The sequence below is a fragment of the Raphanus sativus genome, chromosome 8 (genome assembly GCF_000801105.2).
Source record: "Raphanus sativus cultivar WK10039 chromosome 8, ASM80110v3, whole genome shotgun sequence".
Classification (NCBI taxonomy): Eukaryota; Viridiplantae; Streptophyta; class Magnoliopsida; order Brassicales; family Brassicaceae; genus Raphanus; species Raphanus sativus.
Genome location: NC_079518.1, coordinates 8,301,746 through 8,318,916, shown reverse-complemented (window position 1 = coordinate 8,318,916; position 17,171 = coordinate 8,301,746). Strand labels below are relative to the sequence as shown.

The 17,171-nt window shown below is 30.6% G+C and overlaps 1 protein-coding gene and 1 long non-coding RNA gene across 2 annotated transcripts; one reads left to right on the top strand and one right to left on the bottom strand.

Moving 5' to 3' along the window:
- The first annotated feature begins 8,330 nt into the window (after positions 1-8,330).
- On the top strand, positions 8,331-9,320 carry LOC108819559 (chaperone protein dnaJ 11, chloroplastic). Its single transcript, XM_018592618.2, has one exon. The coding sequence runs from the start codon at positions 8,620-8,622 to the stop codon at positions 9,109-9,111; it is 492 nt and encodes a 163-aa protein (XP_018448120.1). The 5' UTR covers positions 8,331-8,619; the 3' UTR covers positions 9,112-9,320.
- Positions 9,321-12,872: 3,552 nt separating this feature from the next.
- LOC130498358 (uncharacterized) lies at positions 12,873-14,036 on the bottom strand. Its single transcript, XR_008937251.1, has 4 exons — positions 13,892-14,036; positions 13,425-13,732; positions 13,096-13,332; positions 12,873-13,009 (listed from the first exon to the last, which is right to left on the bottom strand). It is a non-coding gene; the product is annotated as an uncharacterized LOC130498358 (long non-coding RNA).
- Positions 14,037-17,171: the final 3,135 nt, after the last annotated feature.

The following is a 17,171-nucleotide window of genomic DNA, read 5'->3' as shown; positions in this document are numbered from 1 at the left end:
AGTCACCTTATAAGTTTTGTTATAATTTATGTTACCATCGATTTTGGTAGATTTGGTTAGAATCCAACTGTTTCAGCGTTTTTGACAGTTGCAAAAACGTTGTTTCTAATATATATATTCGCATTATGTATCCAGTTAATTAATATATGCATGGGAAAAGATCAAATATCTCGCTAAACTATATATAATAGATCATCCCTGAAATTTTGAAAATCAAAACAAATTAAATGCTTAGGTTTGAACCTAATCTTTTGTTTAATTGATATTATCAATCCATGCAAGTTCCCATCTCGTTTCTCTGATGCATTGCGTTCCACGTACTTCTGTCCTTTTCGATCACCTTTTTAATTCATTTTATTTCAATGTAATGACTGATGAATCAATCAGCATCCTCAAACAATATCACTTTGGATTTGTGAAAACCCCCAATGTATAATTGCAAATTTCCTTCGACGAAAATTTGAGTACATTAATCAAATCCAATTTAACTGCCAAAGAGGAAAAATTAAAAGGTGGTTGAAAAGGACTCATTTTGGAAGTTTCAAAAAAAAGGACTGATTTTGGCAATCTCTACACTAATTTGTCATCTAAGAATCAGATGAAGTCTTGCAAGTATTTAGTAGTAACGGTGGAACATACATTTTAGACAGTAAAAAATCTAAATATTAGTTACTCATCATACATCTAGATATTCATGTTCTATTTGATGCTTTCGACTACAAGTGTAACATCTTAGGGTACGTTTTTAGCAACAAAAAAATCATCTTAGGGTACGTATCAGTCGTAATCAAGAAGGAGTCAATGTTTTTTCATCTGCTTATTCAAACAAACACGATATCGTACTTTAAATAAGTAGAACAATTGGTTAGTGCTATATATAAAAACTCTTTTGATTAACATTTTGGTTCAAAACTTGAAATAAGGTACTTGCATATATATGTTACATGCGGTATACATCTCATTTTCAACTAGTAAAGTTAGTTTAAGATATTAGTCTACAATTAATTTTTAGTCTCTTAAGATTTTTTTGAAGTTTCAAATAAACCTTTCATAGATTTATTATGTTTTATAGACTTTACGATATTTCAAGAAAAACCGATAAATAGAAAGAAGATCTCGCGGTCGACAAATAAGAAAAAAGGTTAAGAGTTTGGCTTCATCTGAAATATAAGGAGAGCGATATATAATTAAATTTGTATCTTCTTGAAATTATATGAAAACGTTAAAAATGAAACTGTTGTCGAAAAGGGAAGAGAGGAGAAAAGTAAAAACTAAGCCTGATTTTGTCGTATTTATAGAATTTTAACAAAATTGAATGAAAACAAAAAGAAGAGATGGTGTGTGTAGGGACAAAGGAGAAGGAGACAGTGAGAGTATTAATCAGGTGGAAATGAAATATAACGAATGAAACAATACATGCTGTCCTGATTTGGCGCTTCTGTTGTGGTTTTAACTTGTAGACATGATCCTTCACGGTCTTCCTTACCCCACACCCAATTCATCATCATCTTCATGATCTGATTTGTTATTTAACATGATTCAAGATCTTCATAAGATTTGAAAGTCTTTCAATACTAGAGTTGAATTTTGCGAGTCTAGAACAAATCAATACACTCAAACCTTTTAAGAATAGTACAAAAGAGGTTGATTTGGTAACGCAGTTATGATGTGAAGTAGTGGCAAACTGACTTATCAGGCTTCGGTGATTTAAAGATTTTTTTCAGACATTTTTATCCATATTCAAAACTACCAAAGGGACAGCTCTTAGCGACAAAAGGTACAAAACAAAGATTTTAATTAATACTATATATTTTGAAAGAGTTTTTCCCTAATTTCCTTAAAAATTCAATTCTCCATTTCCTTTTTTTTGTCATCAATTCAGTTTTCCATTTCAAAAATATAAAAGGGACAGCTCCTAACGACAAAATGCATAAAAGAATTTTGAACTATGATTTCTCTTAAGAAAAATCCTAAAATATATATTCCAAAAATATAGATATATTATTTTAAAGAATCTTCTTATTCCTCCTTTTTAACATCCATTTTCTTAAAACTAAAAAACTGCATACATAAGATTATTTGAAGAGATTAAAAGAAAAATTTCCTTAGATAGCCATTTTAAGTTTATTTTTCACAAAATAGCATTTTAAGGAAGAAAATAACCAAAATAGATTTTATTAAAGATTAAATATGCATTTATATCCTAGGGTTAACTAATCTAAAACTTAGGGTTTATAGTTAAGGAGTGAAGTTTAAGGGATGAATTCAAATTTTTAAAAATAAAAAATAAATATTAATTTTTTTTTTTTTAAACTATTTTGGTTATTTTATTTTTTTGAGAATTATTTTTATAACAAAAACTTAAAAAGTGTTATCTAAGAGAATTACTCTGATTAAAACGTACTTAGCTAAAGAATTCATCTCAATATGGGAATCATACCTTAGTAACCAAATAAAAAATTAACATAATATATATATATATATATATATATATATATATATATATGTATTCTAACAAATCTATAAATTGTTCATATAAATATAAATGTTTTCTATAAATATATAAGCAAATATATAAAGTGTACAACATGATATTATTTACTCTCGCGTAACTCCGACAAATGTAATCAATTGTGTTATTCATCAAGTAAATTTAGTTTAATGTATAGAATTAGTTGACAAATATATAAAATGTTAGTTCCACAAAAGTACAACTAAAGAGAGTCACACTAGAGTTGCTAATATCCCTTAAACACTGTACGATCCATGTCGCGAAAATATGTGACTCTCCCATGAGGCACGGCCCCTACCTCCCAACAATAACAACTCAGCAAATCTTTAGCACCACAAGCTTATGATATATTATTTCCTCTAATAACATAAGAGCCACAAAATTGATTTGGATGATTTATGATGAGAGAAGTTTTTTTCCTCCCACCACCACGTTCTAAGGCCACAAGAGTAGAGCATTGTCTTCAGTCTTTCTACTGATTACAACTCTTTGCAGTTTTTAAGTTACATTTGATGCGAGTCTCATCTGATAACTGTCAGTATCACAATATGTATTGTACTCCAGTTTCTCCTTTCTTTAGGAGTAGAAGATTTGAATGTGTACATTCTTCCAGATTTAGAGAGACTAAAGAAGTCATTTCAAAGTGTTTCCTGTTTGTAAGTGCCTAAAATTGGCGGATACTTTCATGTTCTGTGAATGAAATTGACCACACGAAACATGATTTATTACATTATTTCTAGAGGAGACAATGCCTGTCGATGTCACAATAATGGAAGACTTTGATCGTTTCTACTTGTGTTCTTCCGCTGATTTTTTTCTTTACAACGAAGACATGATTGATTCGACGACCAATAGAAAGTTTTGGTTTTACCCAAGTCAAAACATATATCTCATGTATACAACTTTAACATTCTTTCAACTTGTTAGAGCATCATTAACCCCAGATTCTAGGGGGTGCTTGTTATTATTTTAGTCAAAAAAAGAAGGAAAGAAAAAGAGCAGAAGACGAAGAGTAGCTTAAATAAGCGTTCAATTTTGCTGTTGTTTGCACTGTTCTGCGGGCTCCACTGACACGTGGTGGTCCGCAAGTGGTTCATCTATTAATTTTATTTTATTTTTTTTTAAATCCAAAAAAAAACAAAAAAAAAAATGTTAAGTACCCCATTTTAAGCAATGGGGGTTAATGATGCTCTTATATTCTTACATTTGAAAGTGTAAATGACCATGGCTATTGTGCCAGGTTCCCTAGTTTGAATAACCACTGGACGAAACTAATATTACACGATGTAGTTTCGGCGTCGAACCTCCTAGCGTTTGATGTTATTTGAACAAACATGTCATGTTTGTAAGAAATCTTCCAACTGATAAGTTCAGAGAGAGACGTGCCAAGCCCAACGAAGAAGCAACAACTTAGCATGTGAGCATCTAATAGATCAACTATATGATTGCTTTATTTAGATTTTAGTCAATGGGCTTTTAGAGCCCATTGGATCATATATGTTATTGTCGGTGTGTTGTTGACGTTTTATGAGTAAGTAAGGTGATGACTGGTTTTCCCGCTACCACCCGCAAACGCAGCTTTTGCGGTTCATAGCGGTTGTTGGCGTTTCGAAACAATCACAGAAAACGCTACAAATCGCTTCAAACCGCTCCTAACCTTTTAAAATCAAAAGCTGGTTCCAGCTAGCGTTTGCGGTTGCAGGCGGTTGCGGGAGGGTAAATTTTTTTTTCTTTAAAAACAGAATAAATAAAAATAATACTAAAAATATCCAATAAAATTTTTCAATTGAAATAATAGAAATTGTAAAATGTATTCATATTATATTTCAATTTATATTATAAAAATTCAAAACTAAAATATTTTCTATAAATTTTTAAAATTGAATAATATGATTTTATAAATATAAATTTTATATTTATCATATTATTATGATTTTAATATTTTTATAATTACATAAAATGTAAATATTGTTAAATTATTATTTAACAGATGTTGCGTTTGGTAGTTTACCAGTCATAAGAGTCCCGCAAACGCAACAATTTCTAACAGCTGTACCAGTCGTACAAATCTCTAAAAAACGCTTAAAACCGCAACCACCCGCACCCGCAAACTCCTGCAACCGCAACCGCAACCGCTGCGGTTACACCAGTCAGGCCCTAAATACTAAAACAGCCACTCTCGGTGGGTTTATAAATCGTTATTAGGGCATCAGCATCAATGAACCTACAAGGGAGGTTAAAAATATATTTTTTATTATTATTTTTTTCCTATTTGATTTTCTTTTTCTAAAAAAAAAAAAAATTGAACCAATCGTGGGCTACCACGTGTCGTGGGGCCCACGAAACAGTTATGATATCGTTCCTTCCCAATGAACTTCAACGACACAGGTTCATCAGATCTATAATTTTTTATTATTTTTTTTTCTGGAAAAAATGTGTAAACCCCTCCTAAGATCCTTCAATGCAGTTGCTCTTAGTCCGTCCAAGAAGTATTTTTTCTTTTTCTTTTCCGCCCTAGAAGTTTTTAGTGCAAGACTCAAAAAGAGCACCAAAAGTAAACGAAAGATTGCTTCGGAGTTTCTAACCACTTGGCTACCTTTCTTATCTAGAGATCTCTGTTGAGACTACTGCGTCCATGTGCTCCTAATAAACTATGGTGGAAAGTACATGTGTCAACTTCTCTAATGTTTAAGGTAGCAAACAATATTGATGACAAAAACTTCTAATTATTGTATTCTTTCGTTTTATGATGTTTTCTAGAAAGAACACCAAAGCAAAAGGGCGTTTAATCAAGTCAGAGACTCGGTCAGAGGTAAGCTGTTTTGTCTTAATGGTGTCAGGTATACAGAAGCTAATGCAAAACAAGCTTACCTCTCTGCAAAGGGCATAGAAATTCTTATGTCACAAAGCTGTGGTTATACTTATTCTAATATGGGCAAAATTCCGAGACAAGTAAAACAGTGATGATAATGTGAATGGTTTTAGTAGTCAGAACGAGGGATTGAATCTACTGAACTAAGGTACACCCGTGTAGAACCTTATCGATGTCGGTATATAGTTATTGTTTCTATCTCTAGAGTCTTTTTGACCAATGTGTAACGTTGCTGGATTTAGCTTCTCTCACGTTCCTGTCTCCATCATTTTATAATGTAATCGCTTCTTTCAGTGATTAATTAATTAATTACAGTAGAACCTCTATAAATTAATACTCTATAAATTAATAATTTCTATAAATTAAAACTTTTTGTCGATTCCAACTTGAGCTGATTTAAAATTTGACACAAATCAATAAAATAATAAGATAATAACTTTTTAGAAAATTCTATGTAAATATATAGTCCCGTTTAAAGTATAAATTAATAATGTATATATATATATATATACAATTTTATATAAGTAACAACCTATTGTTATATTGTTTGTTTTACATTTATAATAAAATTATCTTTATATTTCCTTAACACTTAATATATTTTGGTGAGATTTAGTAATATTATATCTAAAACCACATTTAAGTTCTATGCAGTATATATTATATACATCATTTAATATAGTAAAGTTAATATAAATGTTAACTTTCAAAAAAATAAGTTATTTTATATACACTAAAATAGAATAATTTTCTTATCTGAGAATAAATATATCCAAAAATAAAAAATCTAAATAAGAAAACTTTTGTAAATTAATATCTCTATAAATTAATAAAATTTCAAAGTCCCAACATTATTAATTTATAGAGGTTTTACTGTAGTTAACTTTTAGTTTTGTAACGCTGTTCACTGCTAAATATCCATATGGTAATATACTAAGTTGCAGAAATATAATAATAAGCCATATTACTTAATTCACATGGAATACATATACGCATGTATGTGTAATGTAGCTATGTATTATTTTAATTTATATAAATGGAAGATGACCAGAAAGCACAAAGAAAAGTTTAGACCATGGTTAATCTCAGTCTCTTAATTGGATTTTTAATTTCGGTTAAAAGATAGTTTTTAACATTTTTTAGATTTTAAATAAGAAAATCTAAGAATTTTTTTTAAATAAGATACATAATAGCTGTTTCTTAACCGAAAAATATATAAAAAAATGAAAATATGTAAAATCATGAGTTAAGGGAATGTGTCATCCACCTGGATTAATCATGCCCTAGTAATAGAAGGAAATGTGTCACCCACGAAATGGTGTCATTCTTCTGACGTCACTTACGATTGTTTTATACAAAGTAGCATAGTTATGTTCATGGCCTGCTTATTTAGTAAATGGACCTTGTGCTCAAATTTTTTCTCTCATAATTATTGTTATATTCTTATAAATCTAAAAATTAGGACCCTAATTATATATGTTTTTTTGCAAAACAAGACCATATTCCTTAAAGAAAATATCGGAAAAAATGAAGGACCTGGTGCAAATGTCCCAGCATATGTGTAAAGCCGGTACTTATTTGGCTTTTAAAATTTCAAAAATTTTGAAGATGATACTTTTTTGATTAATTTCAAAACCGGAACAATGTGCTTTAGTTTTTGTTAAACGTGTTGATCATCCTTCACAGTTAAGCTTAAAGGTTAAAAAAATAGACTGAATGAGTATGATCCACAAGTTTTAGATAAGTTTTATCAAAAAGAATTGATTCGACCGGCACTCACCACACCACACCAATTGGATTTTGATAGCAAGCTATAGCACTTGTGTTGGGGTATCAAAGATTATCAAGCACGTGGCTGGAGAAGTTGAGATCCTATATTTGATTACAATAGTTTGCTTAAAACAATCACTCAATCACCATTTTCTAGATCCAAATATGGTTCATTCTTTACGAGATCAACTTGCAAAAGGCGTAAGGAAGATTTAATTGGGCAGGAGTTTTCATAAGTTGATCCGTTTAAGACATATCAAAGTAATGGTTTTGACAACAACTTAAACTTGTGATTATCTTGAAACTATCAATTTAAATAGCACTTATTTTGGATCATTTGGTTACTAGATAATCTATCACTGATGGATTTACTCAAACTTCCACGTGAAATGAGTTTGTTCTTTCAAAAGTTATCATTCATATTAACTTTCAAAAGCTTAGGTTAAGTCAAAATTCGATGATTTGACACTTATAAAAATGAGGTTAATGATTCCGGTTCTTATGAACTACCTCCTCCTCCTAAAGAATACACAAAAGAAATAAAATAATTCAGTCTACTTTTCTTCAACGAATAATTAGTAATAAAATAGCCGATTTTTCATTGAATGAGACAACCATAATCTCTCTCGTTAATAAATCTGAGAATATTGTATGCATACTAGTACTCGATTTTATTTTCTCGTGTAATCTAGTAAAGAGACATTTCTACACGGATAATAGGAAAATCGCGAAAAATATCTAACACTTATATGTTTGTATGGTGGGAGGCAAACCTTAGTTAGATGTATAGTAAGACTTTTCATCTACCTTCTTAAAATCTATTTCTGTCTTCTCAATATCCTGCAAACAATGTATGGTCGAAATAACGTCTCCATACAAGTAAGCAGTCAGGAATATGAAAAAAAAGCAGTCAGGAATATAGAGTATTCAACGGGACAAACTCTAACCGACTAAATTCTATGAAAGTTTGTCCACCTGCACTATATATAACACAAGAAATTTTAGAATTTTATTTAAATTAAAATATATCACTAAAACCATAGTTTAAAATCTGTTTTCAGGCAATTTTATGACTCTTCAGTTTATTAAAGATCATATTACTTTTTATCTTATTTGTTAATATGACAATTACAGCCACAGCGATCTTACGTACATTCTTTTTTTTTTTGGAACAAAACGTACATTCTTATCTCTACTGCAATAATTCCAACTCGATAAGCTCCAGAGGATCCGACCGAGTAACTCTACTTCACCCGATCCGTCTTATGATCATACTTGCCCTATGTCTGTTAGTATTTTAACAAGCCACTTAACCTTTATGTAGCATGTAATTAAAAACACTAAGTATTAAATAAACAATCGGTTCTTCCCCTATAAATAGATCCTTCCACTACTTCTTATAGTCTTACTTTCCCTCTCTCAAACAAGAACAACAAAGGCAAAACGCAACCGTTTCATAGCGAAAATGTTTTCTCCTTCTTCTCCAACTTCTTTCGCTCATACATTCCTTTCCTCTCCGCCTCTCTCCCCCGTATCTCCGCCGTCTCGCGCAACTCGGATCTCGCCTCCTCTCGCCTCCACCTCCCACTCCTACACCTGCGCTGAGGACTCCCCAAGACTGCATCATCTCCCGCGGCGACTGACGACGACGGCCACCGCTTCTCTCTACGATGTTCTTGAGGTTCCCCACGGCGCGAGCCCCCAGGACATCAAATCTTCTTACCGGCGACTGGCCAGGATCTTCCACCCCGACGTGGCGGCAACTGACAGGACGAACTCTTCTTCTTCGGCGGACGAGTTCATGAAGATCCACGCCGCCTACTGTACGCTTTCTGATCCTGAGAAACGCTCTGTTTACGATCGCAGGATGTTCCGGAGGAGCCGTCCTTTGACCGTCGGAACCTCCGGGATGGGAAGTTACGTTGGTCGGAACTGGGAAACTGATCAGTGCTGGTAGCGAGTTGACTCGGTGACCGTGTTTTAAATAGGAAGCGATAATTATGAGCTTAACGCATGTAATTAATATTGGTAATTAGCTGACACGGACGTGGATTAATGTGATATAGCGTTGGCTCCGTGTTACGTAGGATCTACGTGTTTTTTCTACCTTGTGAATCCTATTTTAGCCAGTGAAATAATAATATATACTCGTTAATCTTATGATTATTTACAATTCTTTTTTGGCGGCATCTACAAATTTATTTATAACATGTTTTTGAGAACTTGCAATACACCCCTTTCCAGTTGCACTGCCAAAGTAATCAAGAAAAAAATCTAATATGAATTACGCCCAGGTTAAAATTAAGTTTTTGTTTGTATGACTGACGTTGTAATTTGCTTATAATATACTGATGTCGGTTTGTAAATACATTTCTAGTCTAATTTGATGGAATGCATCCAATTTGACAAAAGTAATAATAATTAGAATGCATCCATTAGTGATTATATCATCTGGCCCACAAAATGACTGATTTTATACAACACGCTAACATGGCCAATGAAAGATGATTTCTTCGATGTGAACCAAACATAGCCATCACTTTTTAGAGTTCTTTCAAGTACTCAGTTGAGAGATTCCGAGTTAATAAATGAGGAAGCCAACCTGATTATAAGAATACATCTCGAGTCCTCTTTTTATCGATCATTCTAATATAGTAACATTACGATAGTGTACCTATATTCAGCTGTGTGGTCACGGAAACAAAAAAAAACTATTTTACCAAAAAAAAAAAATTCTGATATCAAAAATTGTGGTACGACACTAATGCATTTGTATATGTCCACACAATCTTCTTTTATTTCTATGGTTTGACATAAGCCCATTCAACTCATGCATGTTACATGAAGAAAAATAGGATTGAATGTTAGACATGGTGAGATGGAACTTGGAAGCATTATTGGGACAAAAGCATGCATAATTTTCTTAAGTTGAATATTATTGGGAAAATTGCCAATAGAGAACAAAAAAACAAGGGTGTTGTCCATTTGGTATAAATCTCTTTTTGTCCAATTTTTCTCTTTTTTACCCTTTATATTTCTGAAAACTAATAAAATAAATAGTTTTGTGAATAAAAAAATATATTAAAATATAAACAATTAATAAAACACCCATATACACAAGCTGATATTTTTTTTCTTTTCATAAAGTTGATAAATAAAAATTTGAAAATATGTTCTACTAAAGGTAGAATGTGCCTTCTACGGAAAATGATATAGTAGAAAACGATTTCTAAAATAAACACGTTCATCTACTATTTTTAGAATGTACATTCTACTATTTACTAAATTTCTAAATAAGTAGAATGTGCATTCTACTAATCCTAAAGCTATCTACTTTTCGTCCAGATGCATCTTCTATTTTTATTAAGTATTCTAAAATTCGCGGAATGTGTTTTCTAAAATGTACTCTTACATCTACTAAAAGTAGAAAGCGTGTTCTGGATTTTTGTCAATCTTCTAAACTTTTAGAAGGCGCTTTCTACGGATAAAATTACCTGATTTTTGCGAAAATTAATGAAAGTTTCAGTTAAGGAAATATTCTAAAAATCTCCTAAAAATATTCTAACTTCCTAAAATGTGTTATTTTTCGATTTTACTTGTCAAAATTTAAAAAAAAATGATTTTCCCTTATCTTCTTCATTAATCTATGGTTTTCCCATACTTTTTCTTTTGATTTTTTTTCATAAACTCTTGTTCTATATGATACATACCTATACAACATTTTTAAAGTTTTATTTTTGTTAAGTTTTATTTTTATTTTTATAAAGTTTACAAATTTTATTTTTATTAAAAACATTTTTAAAAGTTTTAGTTTTATTAAAAACAAATTTTAAAAGTTTTATTTTTATTAAAAAGTTCGATAAAATTAAAAAGCTTACAAACATTTTAAACTTTTTATAAAATAAAAATTTCTAAAATGTTTTTTAATAAAGTTATTTTAAAGTTTTTATTAAAACTTTTTGTAAAGTTTTATTTTTATTTTTATAAAGTTTAAAAAATTTATTTAATTAAAGTTTAATTAAAAACGTTTTAAACTTTTTATAAAAATAAAACTTTGTAAAATGTTTTTAATAAGTTTATTTAACGTTTTTATTAAACTTTTTGTAAATTATTTTTACTTTTACAAATTTAATTTTATTAAAAAAAAATTAAAAGTTTTATTTTATCTTCCCTTTTTAAAACGTTTTTAATTAATTTTTTTTTAAATTCTTTTAGTTGAATGTGTTTAATAAAAACTTTAAACAAACTTTATAAAATTTGTAAACTTTATAAAAATAAAAATAAAACTTTACAAAAAGTTTTTAATAAAAAAGTTTAAACAAACTTTATAGAAATACATTTTAATTTTTTTTATTAAAAATTTTGATAAAATTAAAAAGTTTACATACATTTTAAACTTTTTATAAAAAATAAAATTTTGTAAACTGTTTTTTATTAGGTTGATTTAACGTTTTTTATTAAAGAAATTTGTAAATTATTTTTATTTTATAAATTTTACGAATTTTATTTTTATTAAAAAGTTTTAAAAAGTTTTTATTTTTTTTTACATTTTAAAAACGTTTTTATTACAATTATATTAGTTTAATATGTTTAATTAGATTAATCAAGGGTTATTTTTGGGATTATGAAAAAAATTATACTAAAGGGACAACTAAATGATGGTTTTATACTATAGGGACAACCATGCTGAATTTTTGTTCCGTTTTAGCAATTTTCCCAATATTATTTGCATGACTTTGTTGATAAATGATAACCATAATTATAACTCCCACGTCATATTTAGGTTTATTGGGGCCTAGAGGCGACAAAAGTACGACCCCGCTAGATTGTGGAAACGAAAAAAAAATAACTCATGTTGCTCATGTTAGATCCTCTCCTAATAAATTATTTTCGTATTTTGTCTTAATTTGTTGAGACTTAATATATAAAATTGCTTACTGCTTTTTTGCGGTGGGGACTGTCGGTTCCACCAAATTGTGTTCTCTGTTCTGGTCATGAAGAGAACCGTCAACATTTGTTCTTTGATTGCTCTTTCAGTGATCGAGTTTGGTCCTATTTTATGTCTCGGCTTAATGTGTCTCCTCCTACAGCTTTTGAAGATGTGTTGAGATGGTTAGTAGCTCCGTCAAGGGATAAAAATGTGATCTTGATTGTTAGGCTTCTTCATCAGACGGTTCTTTACTTGATTTGGAAAGAGAGAAATCAGAGGATTCATTCGGCAGTAGAGAAGTCTTCAGGTCTGTTGATTTCAGAGATTAAACAGATGATTAAGCTTAGGTTGGATCCCATTGCTCGTCGACAATTGGTTCCGGTTGGTCAGCCTTTAGTTCTGGCGGTTTGGCTAGCTTCTTTTGTGGGTTAATAATTTTTTTGTTTTCGCCTTGTGTTGGGCTTTAGTTTATTAGAGCAGGATTATTGGTAGGACTAATTTTTGAGTCCTTAAGTTATTTTATTAGTATTTTGATGCTAAGAGACAAATGCAAGGACAATCTCAAATATGTAGATTATTGGTAAAAACTTTATATTGTCTCTTAATAAAATATATTGTACAACTGAACTAAACAAAGACAAAAACAAACTTTGCAGCCTGTGAAACAAGTGATTTTGCAAAACGGAGGATTCAAATCAAAACTTTCAGCTACGGTTTTGACTTCAAAATCTACCTCGGACGGTGAGAGGGCATCCTGTTCCACAGAACGAGTTGAAGTCACCACAAGTTTGTCCTGCCAATTACTGGCGCGACTCTGGATCCTGAATTGCCATTCTGAACCAACTAAAGCTAAATCTAACAGAGGATCTAGTCCATGTTCAGGCTCAAACTTTGCAACATTGAGGTGCTCCCTTTTCATGCGTACCTGTGTTTTAGAAAACAAAAATAGATAGAGAGCTTTGTGTCAACCTATGCAAGAAAAGATGGAAACAGAGATATCAGATAAAAAACATGAGTAGCCACAAGATTGACATCTCCATTCTCGAATGTGAGGAAACCCTTTGGTTTTAGATATTTGGGATGAGCCATGCCATCAAGCTCAAGCTCACCACTAATAGCAAAATTAAGGATTAAAGGATACACTACCCTCAACTCTGGTCCCAAAACAAGTTTCAGATCACTCAGACGGATATCCATATTTGGTTTCATCCTCACTTCTTCAATCTCCTTCAACATCATTTGATTCACCTGTTCCAGGTAAAACAATCAGAAGAGATGATTTCAAAATAACTCCAAACAAGATTATTTGCTAGTAGTGGAGGGGGAGGCATATAAGTTACCAGTTGTCTGGGAGAACTTCATCCTTGACGAAGCAGGTTCTGTACCAAAAAATCGAGCAAAATATCGTGAAGCAACTGCTTGATTAATAGAAGCACCTGGAATCCTTGATTGATTGGCTGCCAATCTGTTGAGAGGGGCAGCTCCTCCACCCTTATCATGAGGTAGATAAGCTTCCCCATGGCTTAATTTAATATTTCCTGATATAGTTGGCTGCAACATTGTTCCACTAATTTGTAGCTGAGTATCAACCTGACCACTGATTTGGCAGCTCCTCCACCCTTATCATGAGGTAGACATGCTTGCTCACCTGATCAATAAAGAAACCAGACGAAAAAAGTTTCAATTTTTAAACAAAAAAACTCAAATTGAAGAGCGATTGATTAGTAAGAGAGAGAGAGACCTGAAGAGTGTGGAGAAGAGAAGAGAAGAGAATTAACAATGGATCGAACAGAAATAGAAGCTTAACCTTTGGATTGAAGAGAGGATGGAGAGGAGAGGATGGAGACGAGAGCCACGGAGAGAGAGAGAGAAGAGACAAAACGGTGAAGGACGACTCTTAATTAAGACACGTCCTTGTGTAATTATGTATTTTTTCTTTTTCTTTTAACCAAAATAACTTAAGGACTGGGGTTAGGGACCCCGATAATCATGCCCTTAGCTTTTTGTGTCTTTGCTAGTTTCTTTGTACGTTTTTGGAGTTTTATTAAATAAATAAAATGAAGGTTTATTTAAAAAAAAAAAAAAAATGCATACTGCTATATCCTTCTAGAAGCAAACGAACAGTGTGTCACGTGAAAGTTCTTAAATTCAAGTGGTACTGTAATTTTCAGTTATGCAGCGTCTTTTATGCATAGATGTTTGTTTTCTTTTTTATGCATAGATGTTTTCGACGTTTAAAGACGTGCTAAATTTTTGAATGTACAGTTTCATTGTAACCACGATGTATTCTTTTGATTATAACTAAAAGCCTATAACTATCGAGTATGTTCTTTAGCAAAAAAAAAGAAAAAACTATCGAGTATGTTTTAAGAAGAGAAAACATGTATTCAATCAAATCATATACGCATAATTTACTACTTTTCTGTAATTACCATTTAGAATCTCAAAATATAAATATGGAACATGTCGCATCTCTATAATATTATTTGAGAAGTCAGTTTCCTATGTGTCGCGCTCATATTAACTTTCACGGTGGTTGATTACATTGATACCCTTAATGAATTAAAAATTTACATTTAAATACTATTATTGAAACTTTTATTTAGTTTCTTTTTAAATTTTCCAAATAACATATATAATAAAAAAGGAAACATTTATCAAGTTAAAAAAAACAAAAAATAAAAATGAAAATATATGTTTATATAATATGATTTCATTAAAAAGGAAATTTCACAAAATGGAAATATTCCATTTAAAATTATTTTAAATAACATAAAATATACTTTTGAAGTAATAAAATATTGCTTTATATCTATATTTTCTTAGATGAAAATATATATTTGTATATAATGTGATTTCGTAATCTATAAATTATATTTTACTTATATAATATGATTTCTAAAATACAATCACAAAAAATATTGATATGTGTTCAGGAGCTTCCAAAAATGTATTAGTTACTTATGAAATTAACCTTCTATTGATTATCTTTTTACTTTCTAATATTTTATTTTAAAAAATCAACATATAATTTAATTTTTGTAATTTGGAATCAAATATTTAGTTTATTTTTACTTCATTCTAAGCATAATATATCTTAGTTATAAATAACTTCTTAAAATGTATTTACATATCTAACATAACAACAAACGTAAATGCAAATAATTATAATTTTCATATATTTAAAATAAAAATATCAGTTGAGTTTAGAGAAATTGAATGATGCAATCCAATATACCCAAATGATAACTTATTTAAAATCATATGTCTGATTACAATAATATTATATTATTAGTATAAATTATCATACAAATTATAAATTAATCCAAAACTAAAATTAAATAACAATCAACTATTGTAACATATTTAATTTATAAATATTCGTATCCGTGCATGAGCACGGGAAAATCACCTAGTAAATAAATATTCGATGTAACCACACACTTGTAGAAAAACCCAACTAGCCTTACGGCCTTACCCAAAAATTGAAATGCCTCTTGTGGCCCAATATAATTTATCCAGTTACAACTTAACAATATAAATTTCATAAAATTGTCAGTGTTCAAAACTCTCCTAAACTGTTAAATAGCTATTTAACCAACTTTTTACTATTGTCATCATCTAAATTTTGTATTAGAATACTACACCATTGTATACAAACTAGAATTGCACAAATCACAATCCAATAACTAAAGTAGAGTTGTTTTGTATTGAGGAATAAATTGATTATGCATATTTGTTTCAGCATGCCTATTTCTCTTTACCATCTTATAATATGTTGTTTCACATTACACAATCGGAAATTATGTCAGTCGAATAAGTAATAAAATATACATGTACATAGAATATGCTCATTAATTAGAAAATAAAACAGAAAGGGCTACAGTGATTTAGAGTATTGCCTTGGGTGGTTCTTGGAAATGATTATTGTCCAATGGTTATTTATACTTGCAATGATTATTGGATCACATAACCTGTGAATTGGTGAAATGATTTGCAATTCTGCCCTTCTTTGACCAATAAAATAATATTTTAGCGGGCATGAGCAGTTATTGGATAGTGATAACTTTCCTTTATCCAATTTTCTTAGACAGAGTCTTCTGGACGAGTATTAAGGAATGCATGATCCCATTCCGATAGTTGATTGTTATCTGTTTTACACCATCACCAGCCATTTAGAGAATGTTTCAGTCATTTTTTATGAATTTATGTTTGTTTAATCTAGTTTAAAGTTACAATCAAAATTAGCAAAATCTAAGACCAGTGACGAATCTTCCTAATAGAAGTAACTGGAAGCCTAAGTTTGGTTGTTCACCTTTCCATGTCCATATAAAACCACAATCAAGTTATCATTGGTTAGATTATAGTAATACATATGTATAAAAACTTGATTAGGTTAAACATCAGCCACGTCCAATGGTGTTCATATCGTTGGATATTGACTGGATCAGATCTACCAAAACCTTCGTAATGCTCTCACTCTCACATCGCATTAATCAATTATTTATTTATTAAGGTTCCGTTGCCATTTTAGATGTTTCTTCGAATCATTTATGAGAAAACTTTGGGGGTTCTGGATCACATGTTGATGACATTTGAATAGTTTTTCACAAAACGAGAACCTCTTAAAAATGGCTCAGTTTGGTTTAGTGAAGGTTATAATAAATGGTTAATCAAATGATCGATTAAAACAAAACTGACAAATATTAGGTGGATTCTAAATGAAGGATTGGAGAATATTTGCTCTGATGATTTCAGATTCTAGGGTTGCAAAGAGTGAGCAATTGTTTTGAGTATAAAGGATCTAAACATAAACCATAAAAACTAACCCTATTTAAACCGAGTCTAATAACCAAGTGAGCATAACCGGAGTATGTAATTGTTAATATGAAACCGGTTTCATAACCTCTAATAATGGTAAACTAGGTAGTAACCCGCGCCTTGCGCGGGATGAGATGGTTAGATCAGCAATTTTTCGAAAATATTAGAAAGTATATATATATAGTTTGGAATTTGGGTTTTGTGTGTTTATCTTACTCTCGAACTCATTTTGTTTCTCTCTCTCTCTCTCTCTCTCTCTCTCTCTC

Coding starts and splice junctions, on each gene's coding strand:
- LOC108819559 (XM_018592618.2), top strand. CDS start 8,620: ATGTTTTCTCCTTCTTCTCCAACTTCTTTCGCTCATACATTCCTTTCC.